Genomic DNA, 26560 nt, shown 5'->3' with positions numbered 1-26560 from the left:
GGGGTGACATGTGGGAGTGACTTCCTGTCCAGGGCATGCTCTGCACCTGGCCTGTTTGTGGTGTGTGGGGGGAGGAGGGAGGGTTGGGGGGTAGCCAGCATTGAGTCCCCTTGGGAGGAGGAGCTCCTCTCCTCCTCTGTGCACCCCAGTTGGAGACCCCAACAGGAGGCTTGCGAAACTAGAGATATGTGTACCTTTAGGCAAGCAAGATCACAGGATGACCATCTCAATTTCATATTCTCTCTCTCTCTCTCTCTCTCTCTCTCTCTCTCTCTCTCTCTCTCTCTCTCTCTCTCCCTCTCTCTCTCTCTCTCTCTCTGTCTGTCTCTCTCTGACTCGCTCCTCATCCTCCCTTCCTCCTAAGATCTCGAAGCCGGCCCCGAAAGTCTCACCGCCACCGCCACCATCGCTGCCACTCGAGGTCCCAGAGCTCAGAGTCTCGTTCATTCAGCTGTGAGAGCAGGTAGGCCCTTACCCCTATCAATGCCTTCACCTCCAGCCCAGTGCCCGGGCCCAGCTAACAGGATGATGATACCACTGCACCCCACACACACACACCCCCCCGGCCCAGTGTTGCCACTCCTGATGTTCTTCCCCGGCCTAGGAAGAGCTGCAGGCAGGAGGCTGTGTGTGGCCTGGCACCAGCCGACACTCAGACACTTTTCATATCAACTTGTGTGACTCCCCCTCCCACAGCACCTGGAGGGAGATAGTATTGTCAAACCCCATTGCGGGGGAGGGGGAAACTGAGGCACAGAGGGCTGAAGGCACTCGACTGTCCCTTAGCAACTGAGTGACAGAGCTAATGTGGGCAGTGCAGAGAGTTTGGCTGTGCATGTGGCATTCTTGCTGAGAGATGCTGTGCGCACCGAGAAGCTGAGCTGTCAACGAAAGGCCACACAGCACAAATGACCAAGTTCTGAGGACGTTGAAAGCTAGTCTTCTCCTGGCTCCAACCTCTCTGTGCTGACACATGGCTGCCCCAGAAGAGGAAGGCCTTCTGATGTGTCTCAGAAGAGGAGGAAGGGGGAGGGAAGCCCCTATCTCACATCACAAGAGCCTCGGTCTCCCCGCTGAACACCAGCCATGAACAGCACATCGCGTGCGGCCAAGCTGTGCCTGCTTGACCAAGACAGAAACAAGACCCCTCTGTGTGCAGGTCTGAGCTGAGACCAAATGAGAGCTCCATCCAAACCCCAAATCCTCCCATCCCAGCTAGCGTGAATGGCATTCAGGGGCCCGAGCCTCGGGCTAGTTCTCTTTCCAGCTAAAGATTGGTTCCACTGCCCAGTGATAGATTCTCCTCTTTCTAAGAGCATTCAACTCGGGACAAAGCCCCAGTCCCTCTTTGACTCTTCTGAGCTGCCTGCCCCAAGCTCCAATCCTACACTAGCTTCCTGCTAAGCCCCCCCTCCACCCACAGGTGAATGGACCCCCCCCCCCGCCTTTGCGGGGACCAGAGGACCGGGCAGGGCCCAGCAATGTACCTGTCAACATCACAGACTCTCTTCTCCTCCTGTCTTGTGTTCTGCTGGGGTTTCTACCTGAGTTCTTGACTGGGGAGGGACTAGAAGGAAAGGGAGAGCTGGCACACGGGCCATACATTTAGTAGACTGATCTAGAAGCCCTGGAATAAAGAGAAAACCATTCTGATGTTTCCAAACATCAGGCCAAACCCTGAACACCTCTGAGCCTCAGCGCGTTCACCTGTGAGGTGGGAAGTGGCATCTGCCCTGCCTGTGTCCTCAAGTTGTGGCCAGGATTGCCAAACACCTTCAGAGGGCCTCTCGGGCCCATGCAAAGCCATTCCGTGTTAGTTCGATTTACTACTGTGACTTAGGGGATGTGCAGGGCTCAAATGTGGCTATTCTGAGAGGTCGGACATGTTTTTATTTTCACTACAGACTGGACAGTCAGGTTCTGGACCTCACAAGCTTGCGTTGCTTTCATTTGGGGGGGGGGTCATCTACTTCTTTTCCCAACGTTTTGGGTGACACTCAAGGGCATAGCTTCATTTTTCAGACAGTAAAGTCACATATATGTTATATGTACAGACAAACACATAGAAACTTAAATGGATATAGCCAGATACACAAAGTGATAGGATAATCACACAGGCTCATGAGAGACCTTACACCAAATCCAGGAAGAGACCACTTTTCTCATCTCAGCTGTCCCTAAGTACTTGTTAATGAATGAATGAATGAATGAATGAATAACTGATGGATGGATGGATATAGGGGTAAATGGGTGGCAGGAGGATGGGTAGCTGGATGACTGAGTGAGTAAATGGATGTGTAAGTAGATGATAAGATAGTGAATGAATGAAAGAATGGATTAGTGAGGGTGGGATAGATAGGCAAGTGTGTACTGGGATGAAAATGATTGGAGATACGAGTAGATGAGTGACTGGGGTGATGGATGGATTGTTGACTAGGTAGGTGGATGGATGGATGGAAGGATGGATGGGAAGTTGGATGCATGGGTGATGGGTGATTGGGTAGAAGGATGGATGAGTGGATAAGTGCATGGGTGGATGAGTCAATGGATCAATGGATGGATTGATGGATCAATGGACTGATGGATGGATGGACTAGAAGATGGGAAGGTAGATGTGTGCCAGATGGGTGATTGGATAGAAGGGTGGATGGATGGGTGGATGGATGGATGGATTGATGGATCGGTGGATCAATGGATGGGAAAGTGACTGGGTAGAAGGATGGATGGGTGGATGAGTGAGTGGGTGGATAGAAGAGAAAATGATTGGATGGATGAGGAGATAAATAGATATATGGATGGGTGCACATGCATACAATTCAGCTTACACACACACACACACACACACACACACACACACACACACATACACAGAGGACAAAAACATGAGCATGGACACGTGCTCCAACACACACCTCATCTTCAGATGGCATGTTTTTTCCTCTCACCCAACTCTCCGCCATGCTCATCTTCGAAGGACCCTCAGGTCTCTCTCCTTTGCTCCCAGGTACCGAGGACGGTCCCCCGAGGAAGGGCGGAAGTCCCGACGAAGGCACTCTCGCCGCTGCTCCAAGACCCTCTGTAAGGCCAGCCCGGAGGCCCAGGCCAGCCGCCGGCCCAGCCAGCCCCTCCAGATGCTCAGCTTCCTGTCAACCAGGGGTGTAGTAAGTATTACCACAGCCCCTCTGCCCGCCTTGCCGTGACGCGTGGGGGAGGCCGAGGGAAACACAAGCTCAGGGCAGCGTATGCTATATGCCTCATTCAGCTTGGGGCAAAGCCTCCTGCTGGCTTCAGATGTCATTTCTGGTTAAGCAGACGGTCCTTCACCAGCCTCTGGCAGTACTTGGCTCGGACACTTGGGGGGGGGGGTGGTCAGAGGGAGGAAAAATGAAAAAAGTACCCAGGCTCTTTTCTCAGGAGGATGTTGGAAAGTAAATACTGGTTTCCACAGGGACATCAGCAAGAATATGTGTGTGAGATCTCACAGGAGGATTCTTTGGGAAGGGAGGGAGAGAGAGGAAGGTCTTTGACATGAGGGAGGCACTCTGGTCATTATACAAAGTGACCTATCATAGCAGCTGGCCAGCCATATTGGCCAACATCTGGAATGTGATTTGGCCCACAGACACCACCTTGAGTTTCCATGATGAGCATTTCCCTCCGAAGCGCTTGTAGACCTGGTGTCTTCTCCCATGCCCACACATGCTGTCAGGGAATGGAGGCACACTTCCGTCACACATCTCTCCCAGTGATGGGACAGAAATGCCAGAGCTCAGGGAGGTGAAGGGTCTGGGGGGCAGGGAGGAGTGACAAAGAGAGAGTTCTGAGTGAATACAATGTAGCAACCTGGCGTGAAATGGCATCCTGGGTCAACCGCAAGGGGTCCCGGAGGGGTGGAATGTGACGTCAGAGAGCGCACAGGTGAATGAGAGATGTAGAGATGGTTTGGGGGGGGTTGGAATCCTAGTTTGGGGGTACTTCCTGACTTGTGTGTCTCTGGGCAAGTTGCGTAGCCTCAGTTTTCTCTTTGATGAACTTGAAATTTGCACACGGGATTGTTGGGGGCATAGGTGAAGAAGGCCTTTGGTAGAGTCTAAAGGAACAGAGAGGAAGCTGGGATTTGTTGACAAAGCTGCACAGGGAACGTGTCTTCCCTTCCCCTCCCTCCCTTTCTCCCTTTCCTTTCCCCACTCCTACCAAGGTATGAGATGGGAGCAAGGAAAAGCTCAGGATTCCTTCTGGGGAGGCCAAGAAAGGGGGGTGCGCTGATGAATAACAGTGAGGTTCCGGTCACACACTAGCTACCCGCATTGCATTCTGGGAAACTCTTCCCCACTGAACATCAGGTCTTGACAACATCCTCTGCCATTCTAGGGCTACCCCACAGCTCTTCTTCTCCTCCCACCCCCACCCCCACACCAACCCTAATCCCTTCTTTGTAAAGATGCCCATGAATAAGGAACACTTGCAGGTTGCAAGTCTCTCTTCCCCAGGTCTAAAACAAGGGGGTCCCCTGTGTGGCCTGTTTGAATCTTGACTTGTCCAGGTTGATGATTTTTAGCTCAGCTTTCTCCACCGGGACATAGAGAGGTGATTCTTTCATTGGTCTGTCAGAAGGCTGGAGAATGAGATGCTTTTGTAACTCCCTTGGTCTCCATGCCCATTAGAGAAGTGGAAATCAAAGGTTCTTCCATCCCTACAAAGTGGCCTGAAGAGCTCACTCACTGCCCTGATTATCAAAGAAAGAAAAGTGAGACCTACAGACGAGATACGACTTACATATGGCGACGTAGAGTTGTTAGAAACAAGAGATCTGATTTTGTGGTCAGATTCGTTCAGATACCATCTCCTCATCTGTAAGATGAATAGAGAGCGAGCAACCATCTCTTCTTAATGCTGTTGAGCCCAGTGTTTAGCCCAGAAACATAAATCCATGGATCTTCATGGTGTGGTGATCATTAGCATTCAAGACCCCAGTTCTCAACCGCTCTTGTTACAGGGATGCTATCACAGAGTGAGAAAACGTTCTAGAATGTGCTAGGTGTGGGATAAGTGTTAGTTTGGTAAATGTCATGTTTGCCACTGGCGGAACGAAGGCAGACAACAGAACACGTCTTAGTAATAGCAGAGGCAGCAGGAATAATTACGCTGTCATTGCAGACACACAAGTCAGTGGTTAAACTGGGCCTCAATCCAGGGCCCTGCTGCCCGGATCAGGGTTCTTAAAAAAATTTTTCTTCCATCCCAAATACCAGCTGCAATCCCAGGGGCTTTTGAGTCTGCTCCACGGCTTGGTCTCTTCTCATCTTTTCTCTTACTTGGAAGATGCTTCCAAGTTAGCGCAAAGGTTTTCGGAGTCCTGATGTGGGATGATTTTTTTTCTCTCTGTGTTCGAGGGAAACAGCGTGGAATCATCTGTTGATCATGATCATTCACTCAGGTGTGTCAGCATCTCCTGAACATTTATGAAGGGTCAGGCTGGGGATTCAATGGATAGGAAAGGAATGTTCCACACCTGTTGTAGAATATTTTGACCCTCACCCCTGTCAGTGGGTGACAGTGGGAAGCAGGTACAACACAGGGTGGGTCCACATAGAAAGACTCAGATGGTATTAACTTGCTGTCTGAGAGTGCTTTGCCAATAAGGGAATATTTGAGCTGGGATTTGAAGGATGGGCAGGAGCTCATCAGGTTGAGATGGCTGGTGACTAGAAGGAGGGGAAAAGACAACTGTACGCTGGGCACCGTCAAATCCTTGATGCAGGCTTTTCCTCACTCGCTATGCATGCCAGTTCTTTGAGGTAAGTGTAGTTGTAACTCCCAATTTATAGGGGGGAAGATTAAGGTTCTCCAAGGTGACACAGGAAAAGGTCACCCAACTGGGAGGAGACAGAGCTGGTAGGAACCAGAGTTTGAGCCATGGAAACATATACTGTGAGCCAGCATGGAGGGTGGGCCGGGAAGCTGGTAGTCTTGAGGTCTGCTCAGGTCCTTTCCCAATGGAGAAGCCATGGAGGGGGTGTCAGTCAAGACCAAAGCTGGACCCAGAAGGGCTTGGCTCATTTTATCTTGCTAGCTTGGACCACATGCCCTTGTCAACAAGAAACTGTAGGAAACAAGACCTCAGAGAGAGGGGCAGAGAAAGAGAGAGAGGAGAGACACAGAGACATTGACAGCGAAACACAGACACAGAAAGACAGAGAGACAGAGGGGATCCATAAAAGGAGTGCTGTGGGATTTTGTGAACTGAAAGGAGTCAAAGGAAGTTGATGGTTCATGGACTTGGGCGCAGGCCATGTCTGCCTGTGAGCCTCTTGGTGACACAGGTAACTAATGCTTACTGAGCTCCCACTATGTGCCCGAAGCTAGGCTGGCTGCTTTACCTGTGTCAGCATCTCATTTTGCTTGTATGATAGCCCTTCCAGATAAACTTGCACAAATACCTCCATTACTACAGCCTAGACATGTCAAGCAAAAGATGATGAGTCCGTGGAAGAACTAGGATTTGAACCCCCAAAGTCTGACTTGTGAATCCTCGACCTTCCTTGGGGCCATCCACCATCCCACTGGTGGGCCTCTGTCTCCGCCTCTGTGTTCTGGGATAATAACCGTAGCCACTGACAGGGTAGAGGGGGGCCAGGCACTCATCCTCTTATGAATGTGCACTAAGCACCTACTATCTGCCAGACCCTGACTGGCAGCCTTGAGCAAAGCAGACCTGGCCCCGGCCTGAAGGAAAAGCTGGTCCCTGCACTTAGAAATGTAATGTTCCCAAGGGGACAGTGTCTGATGTCATTGGAATCATGCATGCTTGTTGAAAACCTTGCTGCAGATCAACCCAGCAGTGATCTCTGGCCCTGGAAAGAAAACTCAAAGAAATGACATATCATTGTCAATGTCTGCTTTTGCTAAGTCAAGACAGATGAAAGAACCCCCCCCCCCCCCACACACACCTCTCTTTTCTTTTTCTTTTTCTTTTTCTTTTGTGTAAGTATCACCAGGAGGGCATGACTTTAGAATGAAGGGTGAGACTCTGAGTGGAATGCATTTAGCTGGATGAAAAATTCATTGCATCGAACTTATTTTCTCCTATTTGGGCAGGGAGAAAATATGTTTAATTGGATCTATAAGGAGATTTGGAAACACTGATGGGCTGGGGCTCTCCCAGTAGACATGGGAGAAGGGAGCAAGAATTCTTTTTTCAGGCTCCTGCTAAAGGTCAAACCACCTCCCCTACCCAAGGTCATGGCCCGTTGGGTTGTCCTAATGGGCTTTTCACTTTCTCACAATTCCTAGCACCTGTCTTTTCTTCTTCCCCTCCCCTCCCACTCTCCCTCCCTCCTCCTACCATCTTCCCCCTTCCTCCCAGAACTCCCAACAGGTCAACGAATCCATTCTCTCGCTGTCTTCCTAATTAGTGCACAAAGGAAGATGAATGACAGCAAGGAAAATAAACTTAATGTCTTTGTGAAATAAAAAAGGGCTTTTTAAAAGAAAGAAATAACCAGAACCCTCTAGCTATATGCTTTACCCTGCCTCTCTGTGCTCACCAGAGAATTTCTAGTTCCCCATATGGCAAAGAGAGGAAGGGGAAAAAATTATAGCTGACTCTCTCCATGGGGCCATTTGAGGCTCCATAAATGGACGTGTTCAGTTTAATTGGAATTCTTTTCTTGATTGTATTTTTGTAACCTATTAGTCCAAGCTGCCTCTTGATCTCAGAATTCAGCCGAAATTAAATTCTGAAGTGTAAGTGAGAGGTTGCCTTTTTTTTTTCCTCTCCCCGGTTCTTGATTAAATAATGATTTGAAACAAAAACAATAAATAACAGTGTGTGATCCCCTGGAGGGCTGAGAGAGATTTCCAGTGAAACTCCAGGGAGTTGGGGTTCGTGGTGTGGGGATTTAATTACTTATTAGAAAAACTCAAGTGGTAACCTCAAGCGTGGTAAGAACAAGGAGATGAGGTAAATTTATGAGAGGAAGGAAGGAAGGAAGGAAGGAAGAAGGGATGGAGGGAGAGAGGAAGGGAAGGAGGAGAGGAAAGAGGAAAGGAAGGAGGGAAGGAAGAAGGAAGGAAGGAATAGAATTTGGGGGGTTTCATCTAGTGGGGCCAAGGGAATCAATGAGGAAATATTCGTTAGCATTCCCTCAATGACCATGAATTCAGGAAGTTTATCCTAACAAAAGATCCCTCTGAGCCGGCCAACATAGTTCGTGGTAGTAGAGTCTCTGTGTGGCTTGGGGGCCTTGACCTAGTCTCCTGGTTTCAGTCATTGACAATAAGCCAGCGGAAATTTCAAGAACTTCGTCAGGGAAGCTGGTGGTATTGAAGCTAGGGGTCCAGATCTTATTTCTCAACAGTAACCCCCAAATGGAATCTGTTAGGTGAATCCCCCTGCTCTGATCACGTTGGCAGTTAACACAGATTGGTTTCTGAATAGCCACCATCTACCCCCTACTCATCCTACTTTATTCAGAACTGCCCGTGGGTTCTAGATGTGATTCTGAGGCCGTACAGCCACCTGCATGTAGTAGACAATCTGCAAACGCGGGAGGCAGCTGTAACCCATGAGTGTTGGAGAGATGGAATATTAATCTCCAAGTCCCGCCATTTTTGTGCCCTATCTAGAAGGTGACAAAACATCTTTTATTGACTCTCTTTTCATTCTTCTTCCCCTACAAGGGTTTTTCTTCCCTTCTCAAATAAAGCTATTAGCACTCAAATTCCTTTCTCAGTTGCTGGGATCCAGACCAGACAGGAGTTTTTTGGTGGTGGTGATGATTTTGTTTTTGTTTTTGTTTGGGGGGGGGGGGTGTCAGTCAACAGGCTTGAACTCAGGACTGGGTCAACTCAAGACTAGTGTTCTACCACTTTGAGCCATAGCTCCACATCCTGTTTTCTGGTGGTTCTCTGGAGGTAAGAGTCTTCGGGACTTTTTTCCCCCGCCCTGGGGATGGTTTTGAACCATCATCCTCAGTTCTCAGCCTCTTGAGTAGCTAGGATTACAGGCGTGAGCCACCAGCACCTGGCAACAGGAGTTCTTTTGCTTAGTTGATTCATCAGATCTTGCCGAGGATAGATTTTCATGCTATGCCCCCAACAGCTGGATGGAAAAGAGATGATACTGACCAAAAGAAAAAAGTCCTGAGGCTATAGAATCCTGGGTCTTCCGTGGGGGGGGGTAGGGTCTGGTGGGGGCTCCTGGGGATTGTGTGCTGGGGGTCCTGGGGATCCAAGAACAGTATTTCTGGGTGCTGATGGGCCTGCGTTGGCTGTTGCTGGTGAAGATCTTAGAGGCCATTTTCCAGCCAGTTGTTCCTGATCAGAGAGTCACTGCATGTACAGAGATCCTCCAATAGGACGAAGAGCTCATCAGAGATGTATTTTGCCAGGCCTGTTGTCTATGTGGTGTGGGCGAGAGGTGCAGGGAGGAGATGTCCCGTCTTGGTAGCAGCACTCAGTGCAGGAGCTAGAGCACGGGCACCTCCATTGTCCACCCCTGACCACAGTCACCGCTCGAAGTCTCCTTTGCATCATCCTGGCCCCATTCCAGGCACGTGCTGACTCTGCCGCCAGTCCCCGCCATGGGCCTTCCTTCCTCTTCGTGTGGAAGGGAGGGAGAGCCCTGGAGAAGGTGGGCTCTGGAGTAAGGAGGCAGTTGAACGATCCAGCCATTTCTAATGAGGAGTTTACTATAACGCCTTCCCACTCCCCACCCGGAAGTGTCAACCCAGCCCATCAGACTGGTCCTACTGAGAGAAGAAGGGATGCGTGACTCCGGGGAACACTTCCTCCCTGCCGAAGCCTCCCCTAAGGAGATCAGGGGTGTGCCTGATTAGTGCCCCCTAAGGCCGTACCCTGGACAAAGCAAGTGGGAGGTGAGGCACCCCCTCCACACCCACCTGCTTCCACCTACCACACTCTGAACACTGACCTGTGGCTGCGCCAGCCCAGGTCTTTTCTAACTTGTCCGGCCAAAGGCAGTGCCTCTGTCTAACCCCTTATCCCAAAGGAGCACCATTTTATCATCAGCATGAGCCACTGTGCACAGGCCAGTGGTCCTGTGCCTGCGAGGGGCAGAGCTAGGGAAAGAAAGCAAAGCATGTGGAAGGCCCTGTGGGTCCCCAACTTTCCACCGAAGCCTGCATGTCGGCCATTGAGAAGGAACCTGCAGACAGAAGGTCTGTGCACTTCCTCTTGGTAAGCTGGGTCTAGTGAGTTCTCGCTGCATCCCCCATGAAGAGGAGCCGAAGCACAGGGAGGGGCCAGAGGCAGTGATGCCAAGAGAATTCAGGTGCAAAGAAAGTGCAAAGAAAAAGGACTTTTGATCTCTGCTATGAGTTGGACCTAAACCTTAATCCTCTGGGGTCATTATGACCCCCACACCCAGACCTGAGCTGACCTCAAGACCCATTATCATTCACCAGGCACTAGTGGGTCCTGGGATATACCACTGTACTATGCATGGACGCTGCCCAACATAAACCTCTCACCCAGATGGAGATGTGGGAAAGAAAAGATGTAAATGCAACACTGAGCACCAGGACACTTTTTTAATGAATGAATGGTTGAAATATTGAATGAATGAGCGAGCAAGTGAATGAAATATGTGGGTGTGTAGAGTGGGGGAGAGGGGCAGAGAATTGCATAGAAAGGAAAGTAGGATGTGCATATGGCCTGGGGTTGGAAAGCCAAGGAGTCCACGTGGGTTCTGAGAGCCGATGTGGGTGTGTGCAGAAAAGATGAGTTCTGAGAGCCTTGTGCGAGGCAGGTTTAGGAAGTAGGCAGGGCAGGGTTGCAGTGGATTTTGTAGGCCATGTCAAAAAGCTTAGTTTCAGCTAAAGAACAGGGACTTTTAACCAAGCAGGAGCGCTTAATATTTCCCGGTTAGTATCTTATTTATCTGTGTTTTCTGGCGACAACACACCTCCATGTTGAATTCTCAGTTCCACACACTCAAGTTAAATGTGGTGAAGTCACAGCCAGGTCTCTCTGTGAAAATACTCCTGTGTCCCCCAAGTTCAGTGCGTGGGATAAAGAACATGAATAGGGCAAAGTCCTTTCTGAATCCCTGCACTGAATACCTCACACTCAAAAAATCTTTGCCTACTCACACAGTGGCTCATGCCTGTAATCATAACTACTCAGGAGGCTGAGATCTGAGGATTGCTGTTCAAAGCCAGCTGGAGCAGGAAAGTCCAGGAGACTTTTATCTCCAACAAAATTCCAGAAAACTGAGAGTGAAGCTGTGGTTCAGAGAGGTAGAATCCTGGCCTTGAGTGAAAGAGCTCAGTCAGGGACGGCACCCAGGTCCTGAGTTCAAGGCCCATGACCAATCCAAAAAAAAAAAAAATTCCTTGCCTATGGGGACTCCAGATACAACAGGGAAATGCTTTGAAGTTGTAGTCATGATGGTGATGAGAACCTGGGAGATGCCCCCAGATAGCAAGTCAGGAGACACCGAAAACCATTGCGTTTGATGACCTTGCCTCCTAACTATCTGCCAACCTCATTCCCCACAAGGTGGGCTTGCCTGGTTTACTCACAATATCCTGGCCACCAAATATGAATGAGTCAAGTATCTCTTGAGTCTACCCTCAATAACTATGCCCCCTAGCCTAGAGCTCAGGTCCTAGGGTCAAGCTTGCTGGCCCAAATGATCTCTTTCTGACAGAGATGGTAGGGAAGGAAACACACATTACCTCTGAACTCCCCAGGCAGGAAAGACATGCCATCCAAAATGCACACCAGAAGACAAATAAGAAATGCCAAAATGGGAAATGAGTCTGTATGGTAATTAAAAAAAAAGAAGTCTTACTCTAGAAAACTCCACAAGGGCAACTTTTAAGCGGAGTTCCTACCTCCAAAGTTAAAGCTAACCAGATGGCCAACAAGGCAATGTTCTACCTACCCATGGCAGGTAGAATTGGGTAATGTTGTATGCAAAGCCTCTTGGGAGAATCCATAAAGGAAGTCCCGCCCCTTGGTCTCAGGAGCTGACACCCTAAGTAGTTAGTTTTTAATTCCTTTTAGTCTCACAGTTTCAGCATCCCCATGATGGAAATGGTTGCTTAAAACAGCCCCTGAGTCCCTTTCTTCTAGGCTCAAAGAGTATGAGATAAAGTAGGAATGGGAAGCAGGCTCTTGATGGAGAATAGACTGGGATAGACTATCGAAGATGGCCTATAGGATCCTAATTGTCTACATGCTTGCGCATCAAGTCAGCCAACCCAAATAAGATATGGCCTTCCTAGCTTGGCAAACCTACCATCAAAGCGATCTGAACATCAGACCTCGACCGAGCGTCTTGGGTGCTCAATGTAAAAACCAGGAGGGGAGGATGTGCCCTGGCGTTTGAGGTCCTTGCATTTGCTTCTCACCTGTGGTGCCATAATGATGGGACACACACACACACACACACACACACACACACACACACACACACACACACACACACACACACACACACACACACACACACACACACACACACACACACACGACCACTTCAGCCCAATCATCTAAGTTCTATCTCCCACCCACTTGACTTATGGTCTACCCACAGAAAACATGAGATGGGTGGGTGTCCAGGGTCTAGGTGAACAGAGACTTCTGGGATGGCAGAGATGCAGAGTGGTCTGGGGTACAGGGCTTCCAGAGGGTTTGCCCCTCTTGGCCCTACAGATTTTCTCTCCCCATGAAGATGGCCAGCTAGCCCTAGAAAAGGCCCACAGTGCAGGGGGGGGGGGGAAGGGGAGAGGAGGGGGCGGGGAAATCTCTCTTGCTTATACTATTGAGCATGGTATTGTTGGGAGCCAGACCTGTGTCCTCTCAGCCAGGATCCTGGTTTGATGTGTGAGGAAATCCACCCTTTGTAATCTCCCGTGGTGACTGGCTTCACAAGGGCTCTTCTCTATCGCCACCTTTACACCACCTGTTCTAGACCAGCCTCAGGCAGCACCCCGGAAGTCGATCCCCATGACTTCCCGTCCCCCCTCCCCAGCCACATTTTCCAAGACCCCACCAACACCCCTGTCCAGTTGTCAGCACACACACCCCTCCTGTTTTCACGGACAGCAAGGTGGGGTGGGGGGAGTGTCTTGAACCAACCCAGGCCTAAAGAGACAGACTAGGTTAACTCGGTTAGACTCCCTTGAATGAGAAAAACAGACAGAATGGATGCCCCGCCCCCCCCCCCCCCAGGTCCAGAGAGCGCCACTAGTCCAAGTTGAGGGCTGAGTGTGAGGTTGTGCAGGAAGGTGTGTGTTTTTACTTGTCATTGAGACTCTGATAATGGACTCACGTTACCCGCTCTTCCCTTTCTCTTACACCTTACCTACTAAAGGAGGAGTTCTTGCTTGGTAAGTGGATATAATCCGCAAAGACACGAGAGAATTTATTAGCAGCCACTCAAGATCTGCAAAGGGGAAAAAGACACACACAAATACCTGTAGAGACCTTTTTTTTTTGTTGTTTGTTTGTTTGTTTGCTTTCAGTCAAACTATTTGACTTACATTTATTTTGGCCCCCTCCCCAGTTCCTTTCTTTTCCCCTTTAGTTGAAAACTGCTCAAATGTCAGTTTGTGACCTTGACTTTATATATTAAAAAAAAAAGACAGCAGAAAGCAAAAAACAAAGCTCTCTTCTTTATTACATTGCTTTTCCCCATGTGACATTTGTTCAGGATTCTATTCAGGCAACTTTGGCTTAAAAAAAAAATAAGTACACCAAAAAAGAAATGTTACATTCATTGAGGATTTGGCTGAAGTTCAAGATTTTAGTTTTATCTCCTATTTTTTTGTCTTTGTTTTTTTTTTCCCTTAATTTCCAAGGTATATTTGTTGAGGCCCATACACTGTATTTCTTTTCCCTCTACCCCTTCCTTTATTTTTAAAGTTATTGTTTTAGGTTAAGGGTGTTTACATACACACCCTCCCGTTTTATTAAGTTGTCTCTTTTGTTTGAGTTAATTCATTAGGAATTAAATTTTGTATAATTTCTCTTTACTTTGGTTTCATCTGGACCGCATGCTTTTTTTTTCTCTCTCTCTCTCTCTCTGCATGATAGACTTTTATTTTATCTTCCAATTATCCTATTAGGGGGTTTAAAAAATATTATCTATCTCTCTATCTCCTATTTCTGTGGTATTCTTTCAGGAATTTGTGCTCTTGTTTTTTGTTTTTTTTGTTTTTGTTTTTTTAATTTGGCGTCTCTTCTTTCTTCTCCTCTCTCTCTCTCTCTCTCTCTCTCTCTCTCTCTCTCTCTCTCTCTCTCTCTCTCTCTCTCTCTCTTTCCCTCTCTTTCTCTTTCTCTCTGCTATCATTCCAGTGCCTCATGATGGCTAACATTCTTGGTTATTTAAACACAGCTGGCCCAGGGCTCAGCAGTTGTCCAATGGGTCTTTCTGCTTTCAGATCACTGGGTCTGAGTCTGCCGCGGACCCCTTTAGCAAGGCGACAGGCCGGCTTGCCACGTCCCGAGGACGCTCCCAGGAATATGACTCAGGCAATGATACCTCCTCGCCACCCTCCACCCAGGCCAGCTCCGCCAGGTCTCGGGGCCAGGAGAAAGGGAGCCCCCATGGGGGCCTGAGCAAGAGGGGAGATCTCAACAGTGGCCACACCTCTGATTCAGGGAACTCCTTCACCACCTCTTCACCCCAGAACAAGGGAGCCGTTTTGGAGAATCTCTCTCCCACCAGCCGGGGCAGAGAATCAAGGTTAGTGTGCCGGGGCTGTGGAGAGCAGGGAGGGAGGAATCCTGCTTGAATATCACCTTCGCACTCTCAGAAAAGACACACTGATTTCATTTTTTTTTTAAATCCTGGAGTTGTAGCTCCGGGTCTAGCTGGATCCAGGGTCTCAAAAATATATCCATAGTCATTAATCTCTCCTATTATATCTGTCAGCTGTGCTCTTCCCCGCTCGGAGGGTCCCCCTTCTCCAGCAGACCCTCCCAGAGCATCAGGGAACAAACTATCAGAAAATATTCTATCTGTTTGGCCAGTCAGTAGAAGAAGAATGATCTCTTTCCCCAAAATATGGCAGCCCCAAACACCCAGGGCAGGTGTTTGCTGACGCTGCTTGGACCAGTTTGGATTATTTACTCACTCCTGCACCAATCACGGGGGCCCAGGGGATGCAGCAAACCTCCCACTAGAATGTGTCATAGGACCCCACTGAGACTAATAAAAGACAGCCTGGCCAGATTCCTCTGCAGCAGAAAGAATGGAGGCCTAGCGGGTAAAAGCAGCTATTGGCTCTACCCGTCATCTTGAGAGAAAGTCTCACATTAACTGCATTTGAAGTCACTCTCATTAAAATCATCACCATCATCATCGTCATCATCATCATCATCATCATCATCCACTACAATATTTACCCACATCAACTGAAAACGTATCCATACCAAGACCTGCACATGGATGTTCGTAGCAGGTTAGATTATCATCGGCAAAAGCTTAGAAGCAGCCAACCTATCCCTTCAGTGGGTAACTGAGTAAAAACAAACAAAACAAAACAACAACAACAACTATGATCCATTCAGACAATGGAATAAGATTCATTAGTAAAAGAAAGACCTAGCAAGCCATGGGAATGCACGGAGAGACCCTCAATACATATTACTAGGGCGAAAGATGCCAGTCTTAACTCGATGCCATGCTGGGGAAAAAGAAAACTATATGAAGAGAGGGAAGAAAAAAATCAGTGTTTGGCAGGGATGAGGATGTGGGCCATAGGGGGTCTTTAAGGCCCTGAAATTATTCTGAATGCAGCAACCATGATAGAAATCCATCAGATTACATTACTCTAGGCCTTAGGAGCTGTAACACCAATGCAAACTAAGGACTCTGTGGGTTGACGTAAATTCTTCCATCTCAACCCATAGGTGGGTGGGGGGAGGGGGGTTGGGAATTCCCTATGCACTTATCACTCTATTCTTCTATAAGAATGACACTACTCTAAATAAAGCCTCATTCATTCACCTATACAGATAGACAGCTACCTACTGGTACAATTTTTAGGAAGAGGTATTTTATTTCATCTCGATACACCTAGTTCAGATGCAGTTTTCTGTTTTCCACCCCTGTTGTGTTGACTCCAGTCCCAATACTGCTGTTTCATGCTTTCCTACTATCTTGTCTTCCCTCCCCCAATAAAGTCACAGCAAAACGATAATCAGAGAGGAAACTGTAAGAAGAGCCACTGACACATACAGAGGGCCTGGTCGGCACGGTTTGTTCAGTTATTTAGTCCTTGGCTTGCTACCACAAACGGCAGCTTGTTGCTGAAGCCCTCAAGTGTGGGTGCTTTCCTCTGGGGTTTCCCATTGGTGAGACCCATGTATGGATGTGTGTTGGGGGGCGGAGTTTGACTGGTGCACTCTGCCTGCAAGCAGGGAGGTTTTCTTCTTGCTAGAGATAGGAGTCTGTCTTTGTTCAAAGAGGCCAAGATTTTCAATGTCCCGTGCCTTAGCAACTGAAACAGTGAATGATTGTAGCAAGGACAGAGCGACAGTTGTCCCCAGTGCATAGCCCGCTTCAGTCTTGAACAATCATGCCAGCAGCCATCTGTAGTCCTGGTTTTTCCACTTCAGGACATCCCCTCGTCTCAGCTTACACCCAAGCGTGGCTAGGGAGCCAGAACTAGTTCAGAATCAATGTCACTATGCCCACAAACAAGCAAGCCCAGATGGGAGAGGGAGAATGCGTGTCTGCAGATAGGCCCAAGTACTGATAAACAGGGAAAGCAGAGAAAAGCAATAGTCACAATGACAAATGGGGGGTGGAGGAGAATGTCTAGCTGGGTTCTGATGGCTCATGCTTGTCATCCTAGCTTCTCAGGAGGCTGAGAGCTGAAGGATCATGGTTCAAAGCTAGCCCTCGCAGAGAAGTGTGTGAGACTCTGATCTCCAATTAACCAGCAAAAATGCTGGGAGTGGAGATGTGGCTCAAGTGATAGAGTGCCAGCCTTGAACAAACAAGCCAAGTGAGAGAGGGAGGACTTGAGTTCCAGTACTGGTTCGCACACAAAAATAAAAATTAATAATAATAATGGCAGTTAGTATTCACTGAGCCCCAATGCGGTAGAATGTGCTTCCCCTGAATAACCTTCCTTCATTCCTCATCAGATGTTTATGAAAAAGGTTCAAGTATAACCTTTTTTGGAAACAGAAAAAAAATGGATGAGGAAACTGAGGCTCAGGGTGGTTGAAAAAAATGAGTTAATAAGTGATAGCATCAGCAGTCAAAGATGAAGCTGTCTCCTGAACCGAAGCGAAGTCCAGGAGGCATCTAGAGATTGCTGCCTGATTCATTTGATCTCCGTGCATGGTCAGATGAAAGCATGCAGAACGGATGATGGTGAAATCATTGTCGTCTCACTCCAGCCTCGGGCAGAGAGACAGGGGCTGAAGCTTTGAACTAAGGGAGTCACAGACACTGAAGACGGGGGAGCTGGAGAGGGGATAGACTCGTGGGCTTTAGAACTGGACAGAGCAGAGTTTGGGACTCTGGTTGGCCTCGGCAAGGAACTAGCCCTTCTAGGCCGTCTCTGCCACTGGAGCCTACTTGAAGGACCAGTTTCATCAGACGGACAGGAGGACTCAACAAAACAATGCTGAAGAGGTCCAAAGCATTCACTTATAGCGAGGTATTGATGACACAGGCAATATGGACCAAGTAAGGTGTGAGGATAATGTCCAGAAAGCCATGGGCCCTGTACCCCAGTACCTCAACAGGCAAGGCAAGAGGACACAGATACACTGAGATCATGTGACCCCTCTAGAGATGGCAAAGCCTGGAGAGTAGGCTTTAAGTTCTAGAGATTCCCCAGCCCAGTGTGGGGTGGAGGGGAATCCAGGAGAGTTTTCCAGAAAAGGGAGCGTCAAACGAAAACAGAATCGTGAAGATGCCAGGTGAGGAAGAGAGGAGAAGGTAGCAGAGGCTCCAGTGCTCAGAGGCCTGGTGAGCACCGAGAACGCAGGGATGGATGGTCCAGGAGGAATGAATAGCCTGTGAGTTAAAGTTGAAGCTGAGATGAGTGGCGTGCTGAGATTGGGCCCGTGAGCAGGGGCCTGGCCACCGTGAGCCCAGCAACCGCACGACTTGAACTTGAACTTGACTCTTGACCCAATTCCAGGTCTTGACAGAGATCCCAAAAGACATCGAATATGGCTCTAGACAGGATGACCTTGACTTTCGGGGGGGATTCTGACCAAGCGCTCCAAACACCCCTTTTTTTTGGGGGGGGGAAGAGATTCAACCCTTCCTTCTACAAAATGGACTCCACCAAAGATTCTCAAACTTCAACCAACCACAGGCCACCTTTTTTGATTTTTACTATGTCTGTGGCGTCATCTATTCACTGTAACGGACTCGCTGTTTCTAGAAGGAAATGTACGGTACTATCGGAAACAGAAAAAACATTAGGATCACTGATCTGATCTAGGAGACTCCCCATAAAACTACCTCTGATTAAAACACAGTGGATTGAATTGTGTTCTCCTTTATAGTTTCCTGCCCAAGTCTCCGAATCCGAAGCCTGCTCCCTCCTCCTATCTTTGGGAGGTCACAAAGTGTTACAGAGGTGTTAAACACACACTAGAGCACTCGGCTATGGATTTCTCATTAATGTAAGCGGGCACTCACAAAAGAGACCAGAAGGAGAATAAATCCCTTCCTGTGTGACTTAGGTTATTTCAAGTCAAGCCCACACTGACCTCGTGGAGTGCTGGTGGTGTGGTTCTGGGACCCGGGGACGCTATGAGTCATCCATCTCCTCTGAGGGCCCCTTCCCTTGGCAAGTCTTCGGATGTGGGGGGAGCTCTCCATCCCCTGGGTAAAGGTGAAGAGGAGAGTACCAGATGAAGATGTTCTTGGGGGTGGTGGCCTTTGGGTGATGGCCAGGGCTCTTCCTCCTGCAGGGGATTTCAGTCTCCATGCCTGGAATGCGCCAAGGTGAAGAAGTCCAGCACAGCCCGGAGTTCCCCGCTGAAGGAGTGCTCTCGTAGCCCTTCCTATGTCAGCACGCGATCCTCCAGCCACTCTTCCAGGTCGCCAGATCCCAGGGCCTCCCCCAGCTACACCCGGAGCCGATCCACCTCCTCGGAGAAAAGGTGAGTGTGGCTTCCCCCTTCACTCTGCTTCTCTCTGACAGTGAGTTACAGCAACCACACCTACCCACCCACCATCCACCCAGGGGAGAGAAGAGCCAGACTGACTTGAATCGAAATACTCATTCTATCCCTTACTAGCTGGTGGGCCTTGGGAAAGTCAGTTAACCTCACTGAGCTTAGACACAAGATACCAATAAGGACACACAGCCCACTGGTCCCCATGGGCAGCTCTCAGAAAGGTGCTGGAAAAACAATGAGTATTTGTTTCTTTGGGGCTGTTAGGATGAGGATAAGATATGGGTATCAATGAGCTTCTGCTGCATAAAAAATTACCTCTGAATTTAGCATCCTTAAAACAAAAACAGTGTTTGGTTAGTTCCCGATTCCCTGGCTGCCATCTGGGCTGGGCTCTGCGGGCCGGTCCTCCTGTGCCTACCATGCCTCTGCACGTGTCTGCGATCCGAGGGAGAGCTGGCTGGCGGAAGACTGCATTAAACCACTGCCCTCCCCTTCCCCCACACTGTTCATCTCTGTTCTAGGATATCTCTCATCCACCATTCACAGGCTGATGAGAGAGGAGACAGACAGACAGACAGAAGTAATGTACAGGTTCAGTCCTAGGCTAAGAAGTGACATGCTACCCTTCTACTACTATAAGCTATAGTATATAGTATATACATATAGTACATAAATACTATATATGTATATATAGTATATATGTAGTGTGTACTATATATTATATGGAATATTATATAGTATACTTATGTATATACTATATATACACTATAGAATATAGAGTATATGTCATATGTAATATATGCTATATTATATACTATTGTATACTAATGCTGTAGTATTAGTCACAAGACTAATCCAAGTGCAAGGATGCCCTTCTTTTTTGGGGGGGGAGTCTGGTCGTGGGGCCTGAATTCTGGGCCTGGGCGCTGTCCCTCAGCTCTTCAGCTCAAGGCTAGCGCTCTACCACTTGAGCCACAGTGCCACTTACGGCTATTTTCTTTTTGCTTATGTGGTGCTGAGGAATCGAACCCAGGGCCTCAGGCATGCAAGGCGAGTGCTCTACCACTGAGCCACCTTCCCAGCCTCGAGGATGCCCTTCTTAATGGAGGAGCTGCAAAGTCTCACTGCAGAGAGACTAGTCTTCGTGGCTCCTTTTCCATCCTACCCCCCTCCCCACACACACACACAATTCAGTAACCATTGGCAATCACCTAATTATCTCATGTAGAGTAACGCTGTTATAGCATATGTAGACACACGCCCTCAGGGATTGGTACACTCCATCCATCCTATCTAACCAAACCAGCCTTCTTCAGCAGATGAAAAATTCCCAACAGAAGGTTGACTATTCATCTCCTAAAACCATGTGATTAAAATGCACTTGCTCATTTAGTTGGTTACTTCAAGACCAATCTATTTTCAAAATGGAGGTAAGGCAGCTCTCCCTCTCCTTCCCTCCCTCCCTCCCTCCCACCCTCCTCCCTCCCTCCCCCCCTCTCTCTCTCCCTTTCTCTCTCCCTCTCTCTTCCTCTCTCTCTCTCTCTCTCTCTCTCACACACACACAAATATTTCACCTGATAGCATGATGTCAGTGAAAGAGTAGATTAGGCTGAAAGGAAAGGAAAACTGAGGAGAAAAATATAAATTCAGTCATTCAGTCAAAAAGAAGTTTAAATCCCCAAAGGCCTGTCCCACATTATATATAGTTGCTATGGAGATGGACCTCTGAGATCACTGGTGAACAAAGCAAAGAGAAAAATCATTCCATTAATTGTTATGATAGTAACCAAAAAAAAAAGGAGACAAGGGAGTTGGGCACCAACGGCTCACACCTGTAAATCCTAGCTACTTAGGAAGCTGAGCGCTAAAGAACATGGTTTAAAGCCAGTCGGAGCAGGAAAGTCTGTGAGACTATTTCTAATTAATCACAAAAAAAGTCAGAAGTGGAACGGTGCGCTTGAGTCCTAAGTTCAAGTCCTAGGACTGACATGCACGTGTGCATGCACAGGCACGAGTGTGTGCCCACATGCACATGCGCGCCCATGCACACACACACACACACACACACACACAGGTAAGAATTGAAGGAGCAGCTTGGGAAAGCAGTTATTTCTGATTCTAAGGTCATGAAAAATGACTCCCATGGCTCCAGAGAAAAGGAGAATTATGTGGATGAAAAATGCCTGGAGTTATGCTTCCCAGTTGTCTGCAAGCATGGTTCTCTTTCTTATAATATTTCTCAATGCACAGCTGCCTCTTTTCCAGAGGCCACAGCTGGACCCATGTACAGGGCACTGGGATTAAATGAGCCCTTCCTTCACTCCTGCCCTGTGTAAAGGTGGGAGGCACTGGCAGAGATGGAAGATCACACATGGCATAGGGATTGATCATTTGTAAGTGGGTAACCCTCCCCCTCCCCCGGTCCACCGCAGTTTCATCCCATGATCCCAGAGGGTGCACTAAACCCCATCATGACTGCCATTTCCATCCTAGCCAATCGCCTGTCGTGCACTTTGCAGTTTGAGCAAAAGTAGCATGGACTTCCTTCTTCCTTTAATTTCACTGAGAGAAGGTTTGCTCAGAGCATTGATCTTAGCCACCTCAGCTTTGCTTTTAGCTGAAGAATGCACACCTTCCCATGCATAGGAAGGACGCTATAGCTTCTCTTTGGCAAATCTGAACTGCCAGCCCTGCTGTTTTCACCCTCAATGGGGGCAGCATTAGTGAAGGAGGGTGGGCACTTGCACACACACACACACACACACACACACGCCCTGAAGTGTGTGGATGGTTGGATGTGGATCTGGTCAAAACCATTCGCCTGGGGAGGAAACAGCAGGACAGCAAGAAATCTCACTTTGCTACTCAGAGTGACACACAACTTAAAACTTAGAAGGCTGTTTATTTCTGGAATGTTCCACTTCATGTATCCGTTCTCTGTGTCTCTGTTCCCCATCTACTGGAGGGAACTGATAATAGTACCTAGCCCTTAGGTGGTGCATGCATTGAGGATGAGATGAAATGCACAGGAAGCATTAGTCCAGTGTCTGGTACTTAATAAACTAGCCACAGTTAACATTCGCCACATGCTGGCTAATTAGCCCTTAGCAAATATGTCAACATGCTAAGTGATTTACCCTAATTTGCTCATTTGATTTACACAACCTTAGAGGGCAAGTACTATTATTACCCTCATGTTACAGATGAAAAAAATATAAAAATGAATGAATGAATGAATAAAAGAAGCCCAGAGACGTTAAGCTGCATATCCAAGATCACACAATAATAAACAGCCGAGACAGCAAGTGAATGAGTGAATCATAACTCCTTTTTGTTTGTGACCACGCAGGGGGACGGGGACACCGACCCCCGGCTCTGATTCCTGAGCGGGTCTCCACCCGGGCACCAGGTGAACAGACCCTTAGGTGTGAGGTGCGACCCTAGAGCACATGCTCAGCAGGTTCTTCAGGGTCTGCTCCCTCTTCCCAGGTCTTACTCCCGCTCTCCCAGCTATTCTTCCAAATCCGGCAAGAGGAGCCCGCCCAGCAGAAGTTCGCGGTCCCGACGTAGCCCCAGCTACTCCCGCTACAGCCCGGGCAGGTAAGGCGGGGATGCCCCGCCCCAGCAGGAATGGGCCTGCCCCTGGCTGGCCCCGCCCCTGGGAAGGCCCCGCCCCAGCAGGAACGGCCCCGCCCCCAGGACCGCCCCAAAGCCGGTAGGCCCCGCCCCCTGATTGGCCCCGCCCCCGAAGGAACAGCTCCGCCCCCAGGGCAGCCCTATGTGAGCAGGTAGGCCCCGCCCCCTGGATGGCTACGCCCCGGATGGCCCTTCCCCCACACACACCCCCTTTGGCTCAGTTCCCCTTCTCATGCCCAGTCTCCCATACCCTGGGCACTGTACCTCCTTCCAGCGCTGCAGATGGGGATGAGGAGCCTTTTCTCCCCCGCTCTGCTCCATCAAAAACGGCAATAACGCCCAAATATTACCCTGGCGTCCCCACCCCAGACCATACCTACAGCCGCACCCCAGAACTCAAACCCCAGGCTCCAACCACCCCAGCCCCGTCCTTACCCACACCAGGACCCTGGTGACATTCGCCTCCTCACCCCCGGAAGGCCGCCCCCGTCCGTCCTCACACCACAGGGCCCAGCTGGAGCGCCCGCGGGTGCCCTCCCGGCCCTGGGGGGGCAGAGGGGCCGGGTGAGGAGGAGACGTGGACGCCCCACTCCCGCGTGCTCACCCCAGCGCAGCCCGGCTCCCCAGTAACCCCGCCCTCGCACCCCTTCAGGGAGCGGGACCCCAAATACAGCGAGAAGGACTCGCAGCCCCGGGAGCGCGAGCGCCGGCGGCGCCGATCCTACTCGCCCATGAGGAAGCGCCGGAGAGACTCCCCGAGCCACCTGGAGGCTCGGAGGATTACAAGGTGAGGCCAGGGGCCAGGGGACCGGCCTTCCCCCCCACCCCCCGTCCCAGCTGGGCCCTGGAGACTGGGGCAGCGCAGGGACACCCCTCCCGAACTCTGAGACTAAGTGGGCGGGGCCTGTCAGCGTGTGGGCGGGGCCTTGCGTGCGTGGGCGGGGCCTGGGGACGTGAGATTGGGGGCCTGGGAGCGTGTGGGCGGGGCCTATGCATGAATGGGCGGGGCCTAGGAACGTGAGAGGGGGGCCTGGGAGCATGTGGGTGGGGCCTAGGGGGCGTGAGGGGAGCGTGTGGGCGGGGCCTAGGAGCGTGAGGGGGACCTGGGAGCGTGTGGGTGGGGCCTAGGTATGGGTCAGGGAGCTGGTGTGTGTGAGTGGGGCATAGAAACATATGGATGCCTAAACGCATTAGCTCGCTGTGGACGGGGCCTAGGAGCATGTGGGGAGCGTGTGGGCGGGGCCTATGCGTCCATGGGCGGGGCCTAGGAACGTGAGGGGCTGGGAGCGTGTGGGCGGGGCCTATGCATGCATGGGCGGGGCCTAGGAACGTGAGAGGGGGGCCTGGGAGCGTGTGGGCGGGGCCTAGGTGTGGGTTGGGGAGCTGCGGTGTGTGAGTGGGGCGTAGAAGCATATGGATGCCTAAACGCATGAGCTCAGGTGTGGGTGGGGCCCAGGAGTGCACGGGCGGGGTCTGGAGTCTGTGGGTGGGGCCTAGGAGCCCGTGGGCGGGGCCAGTGTAGGGATGGGGGTGGAGTTGGAGGCTGGGACCCAGGAGGCAGACAGGCCAAGGGCCACTGGGCAGGGCGTCGGCCTGATGGTTGTCACGTTCAGCCTAGTCCTGCATGCTCAGAATGACAGGTTTTCATCGATCTACATGTGATGGATCGAAGAGCAGAGAAGGGAAAGCAGGATTGCTTGCTTAGGTGCGGCAGGGACTTAGAGGAAGACGATGGGGAGAGGGGAGAAAACGATTTGGCGTGGCATCCTGGCTGTGGGGCCTCCGGAGCCGGCTTTCTCACGCATGAAATACTGGAAGGAAAAGTAAAATCCCAGGAGTAATCGTCAAGGTGAACTGGAAAGGGGCAGAGAGATGTAAATGCGCCTTTTTTTAATTGCTTGTCCTCACTTTTTGCTATATAACTTTTTATTATCTGTAAGTAGCACGAAAGGGTTTCCGTTCAACCTGTCAGTTTATGGGTACTGAACAATACATCTCCATCAATACCAACCTTGTCATCATTCTTCCCCATCTCTGCCAACCTCAAGCTACCTGGTTCCATTTTTACATACATACACTATTACAATTGTATTCACTCACCCTTCCTCTCTCCCTTCCTCTCAATGTAAATGCGAACTGCACTAAGGTTAAGACCTCAGAAAAGCTGTAGCAGAGAGGGCTGATGGTTTGAACAAAAACCATTTCTCAGGCTTTGAGAGCTGGGAGAAAGTCTTCGTGCTTTCCCCCCCACCAAATTAGGCTGTCATGAATCAAGCCCCTTAACCCAGGGACCTCTAGGGCACTGTATACCATCCTTGGAGATGGAGTCACACACACCCCCACCCAAATACTTTAAGGAGCCATGCTTCTCTTCCATCCTACTTCTGCCTTTATTTTTCCCCTAGTGATTATGACGGCTGAGATGATTTTCTTCAAATGGTTATGCTCCTTACAAAGGCCCCCTGCATTTATTTGAAAAGAAACTTGATGCTCCATCCATAAATAAATAAATAACCAGCCCCTCTGCCTAGAAATAGAAACTAGAAGATACTGGAAATAGAAGGCTCTAGTAAAAGTAAAAATAGCAACCCCCAAACCCGCAATTAAAAGTTTAGATGGAGATTGTATTGCCAGCTGGAGGCTCTCTGAGCCCTGGGGGCTTCCTTTGTCAAAGAGAAAAACACGGAGGGAGGGAGGAAGGGGGGCTTAGATGACCGGTCAGTACTCAGCTGAGACTTTGTACTGGACTTGTCATTGTGTTGTTGTTTGCTTTGGGCTTGTTTTAACCCTTAAGGGGCCGGGGCAGGCCAGGCAGAGGCTTCTCTGGGTTGAGGCTGGGAGGAGAGCAGCCCTGACCAAAGCATCCTTCCTCTGTGGTCTCTGCAGTGCCCGGAAGCGCCCCATCCCTTACTACCGGCCCAGCCCCTCGTCGTCCAGCAGCCTCAGCAGCGCCTCCTCCTGGTACAGCAGCGGGAGCAGCCGCTCCGCCAGCCCCGGCTACTCCCGCAGCCGGAGTCCCAGCCGCAGCCGCAGCCGCAGCCGGACCAGGAGCAGCTCCAGCTCCCGCAGCCCCAGCCTGGGCTCCCGGAGCCGCAGCCGCAGCCGCAGCCGCAGCTACAGCTCAGCGGACAGCTATTCTAGCACAAGGCGCTAAAAGCAAGGGCCTTGCCTTGAACCAGCTGCCGGTGGGGACCCTTTATGCCCTGCCAGCCTTCCCTACTACCTGCCTGCCCGGCCTTCTCCCTGGTGACAGGACTCTGTCCTGCCTGCTTTTTCTGGGGAGGAGGAAACAGGAGTTCTGGGGTGGGGGGGAGGATAGAGGGATGGGAGGTCACCACCTAAGTCAAGATGTCAAGCTGCTTGGAGCCTTTATTTACTAGCACCATCGTGGGGCTCATGTCAGGCCTGGGCAGATAGAGACATTCTCTCTTGGCACGCATGCGTGCATACACACACACACACACACACACACACACACACACACACACATACACCTCATGGTTTCATGGGGAGCAATGGTTCTGTGACTGGAAAGTTTGGGCTTGGCCACGGATACGCAGGGATGAGAGCCACTCTCGGGACGTTTCCAGAAGGCCAAGGGGAATTCATTCCACCTGCCCTTCTTCTCCCTTCACTCAATCTCCCGGATCGTGTGTTTCACCTGATAGCAGGAAGAGATGAGATTGGAGACAGGAAGATAGTGGCAAGATAAAAGCCGGGCGCCGGTGGATGGCTCACACCTGTCATCCTAGCTACTCAGGAGGCTGAGATCTGAGAAGCGCAGTTCAAA

At 50.1% G+C, this 26560-nt stretch overlaps 1 protein-coding gene across 1 annotated transcript in view; it reads left to right on the top strand.

Annotated features, from left to right (window-relative positions):
- Positions 1-26048, top strand: part of LOC138808259 (serine/arginine repetitive matrix protein 4-like) — a 49218-nt gene extending 23170 nt beyond the window's left edge. Inside the window, exons 8-14 of the mRNA XM_069994237.1 lie at positions 365-463; positions 3005-3161; positions 14415-14719; positions 18925-19116; positions 22624-22734; positions 23423-23557; positions 25657-26048. Coding sequence (XP_069850338.1) covers positions 365-463; positions 3005-3161; positions 14415-14719; positions 18925-19116; positions 22624-22734; positions 23423-23557; positions 25657-25924 — 1267 coding nt within the window. The 3' untranslated portion in view covers positions 25925-26048. The remainder of the gene's footprint in view (positions 1-364; positions 464-3004; positions 3162-14414; positions 14720-18924; positions 19117-22623; positions 22735-23422; positions 23558-25656) is intronic.
- Positions 26049-26560: the final 512 nt, after the last annotated feature.

Source organism: Dipodomys merriami, unplaced genomic scaffold, assembly GCF_024711535.1.
Source record: "Dipodomys merriami isolate MVZ:Mamm:240054 unplaced genomic scaffold, mDipMer1.0.p SCAF_45, whole genome shotgun sequence".
Classification (NCBI taxonomy): Eukaryota; Metazoa; Chordata; class Mammalia; order Rodentia; family Heteromyidae; genus Dipodomys; species Dipodomys merriami.
This window is presented reverse-complemented; position numbering and strand designations above follow the sequence as displayed.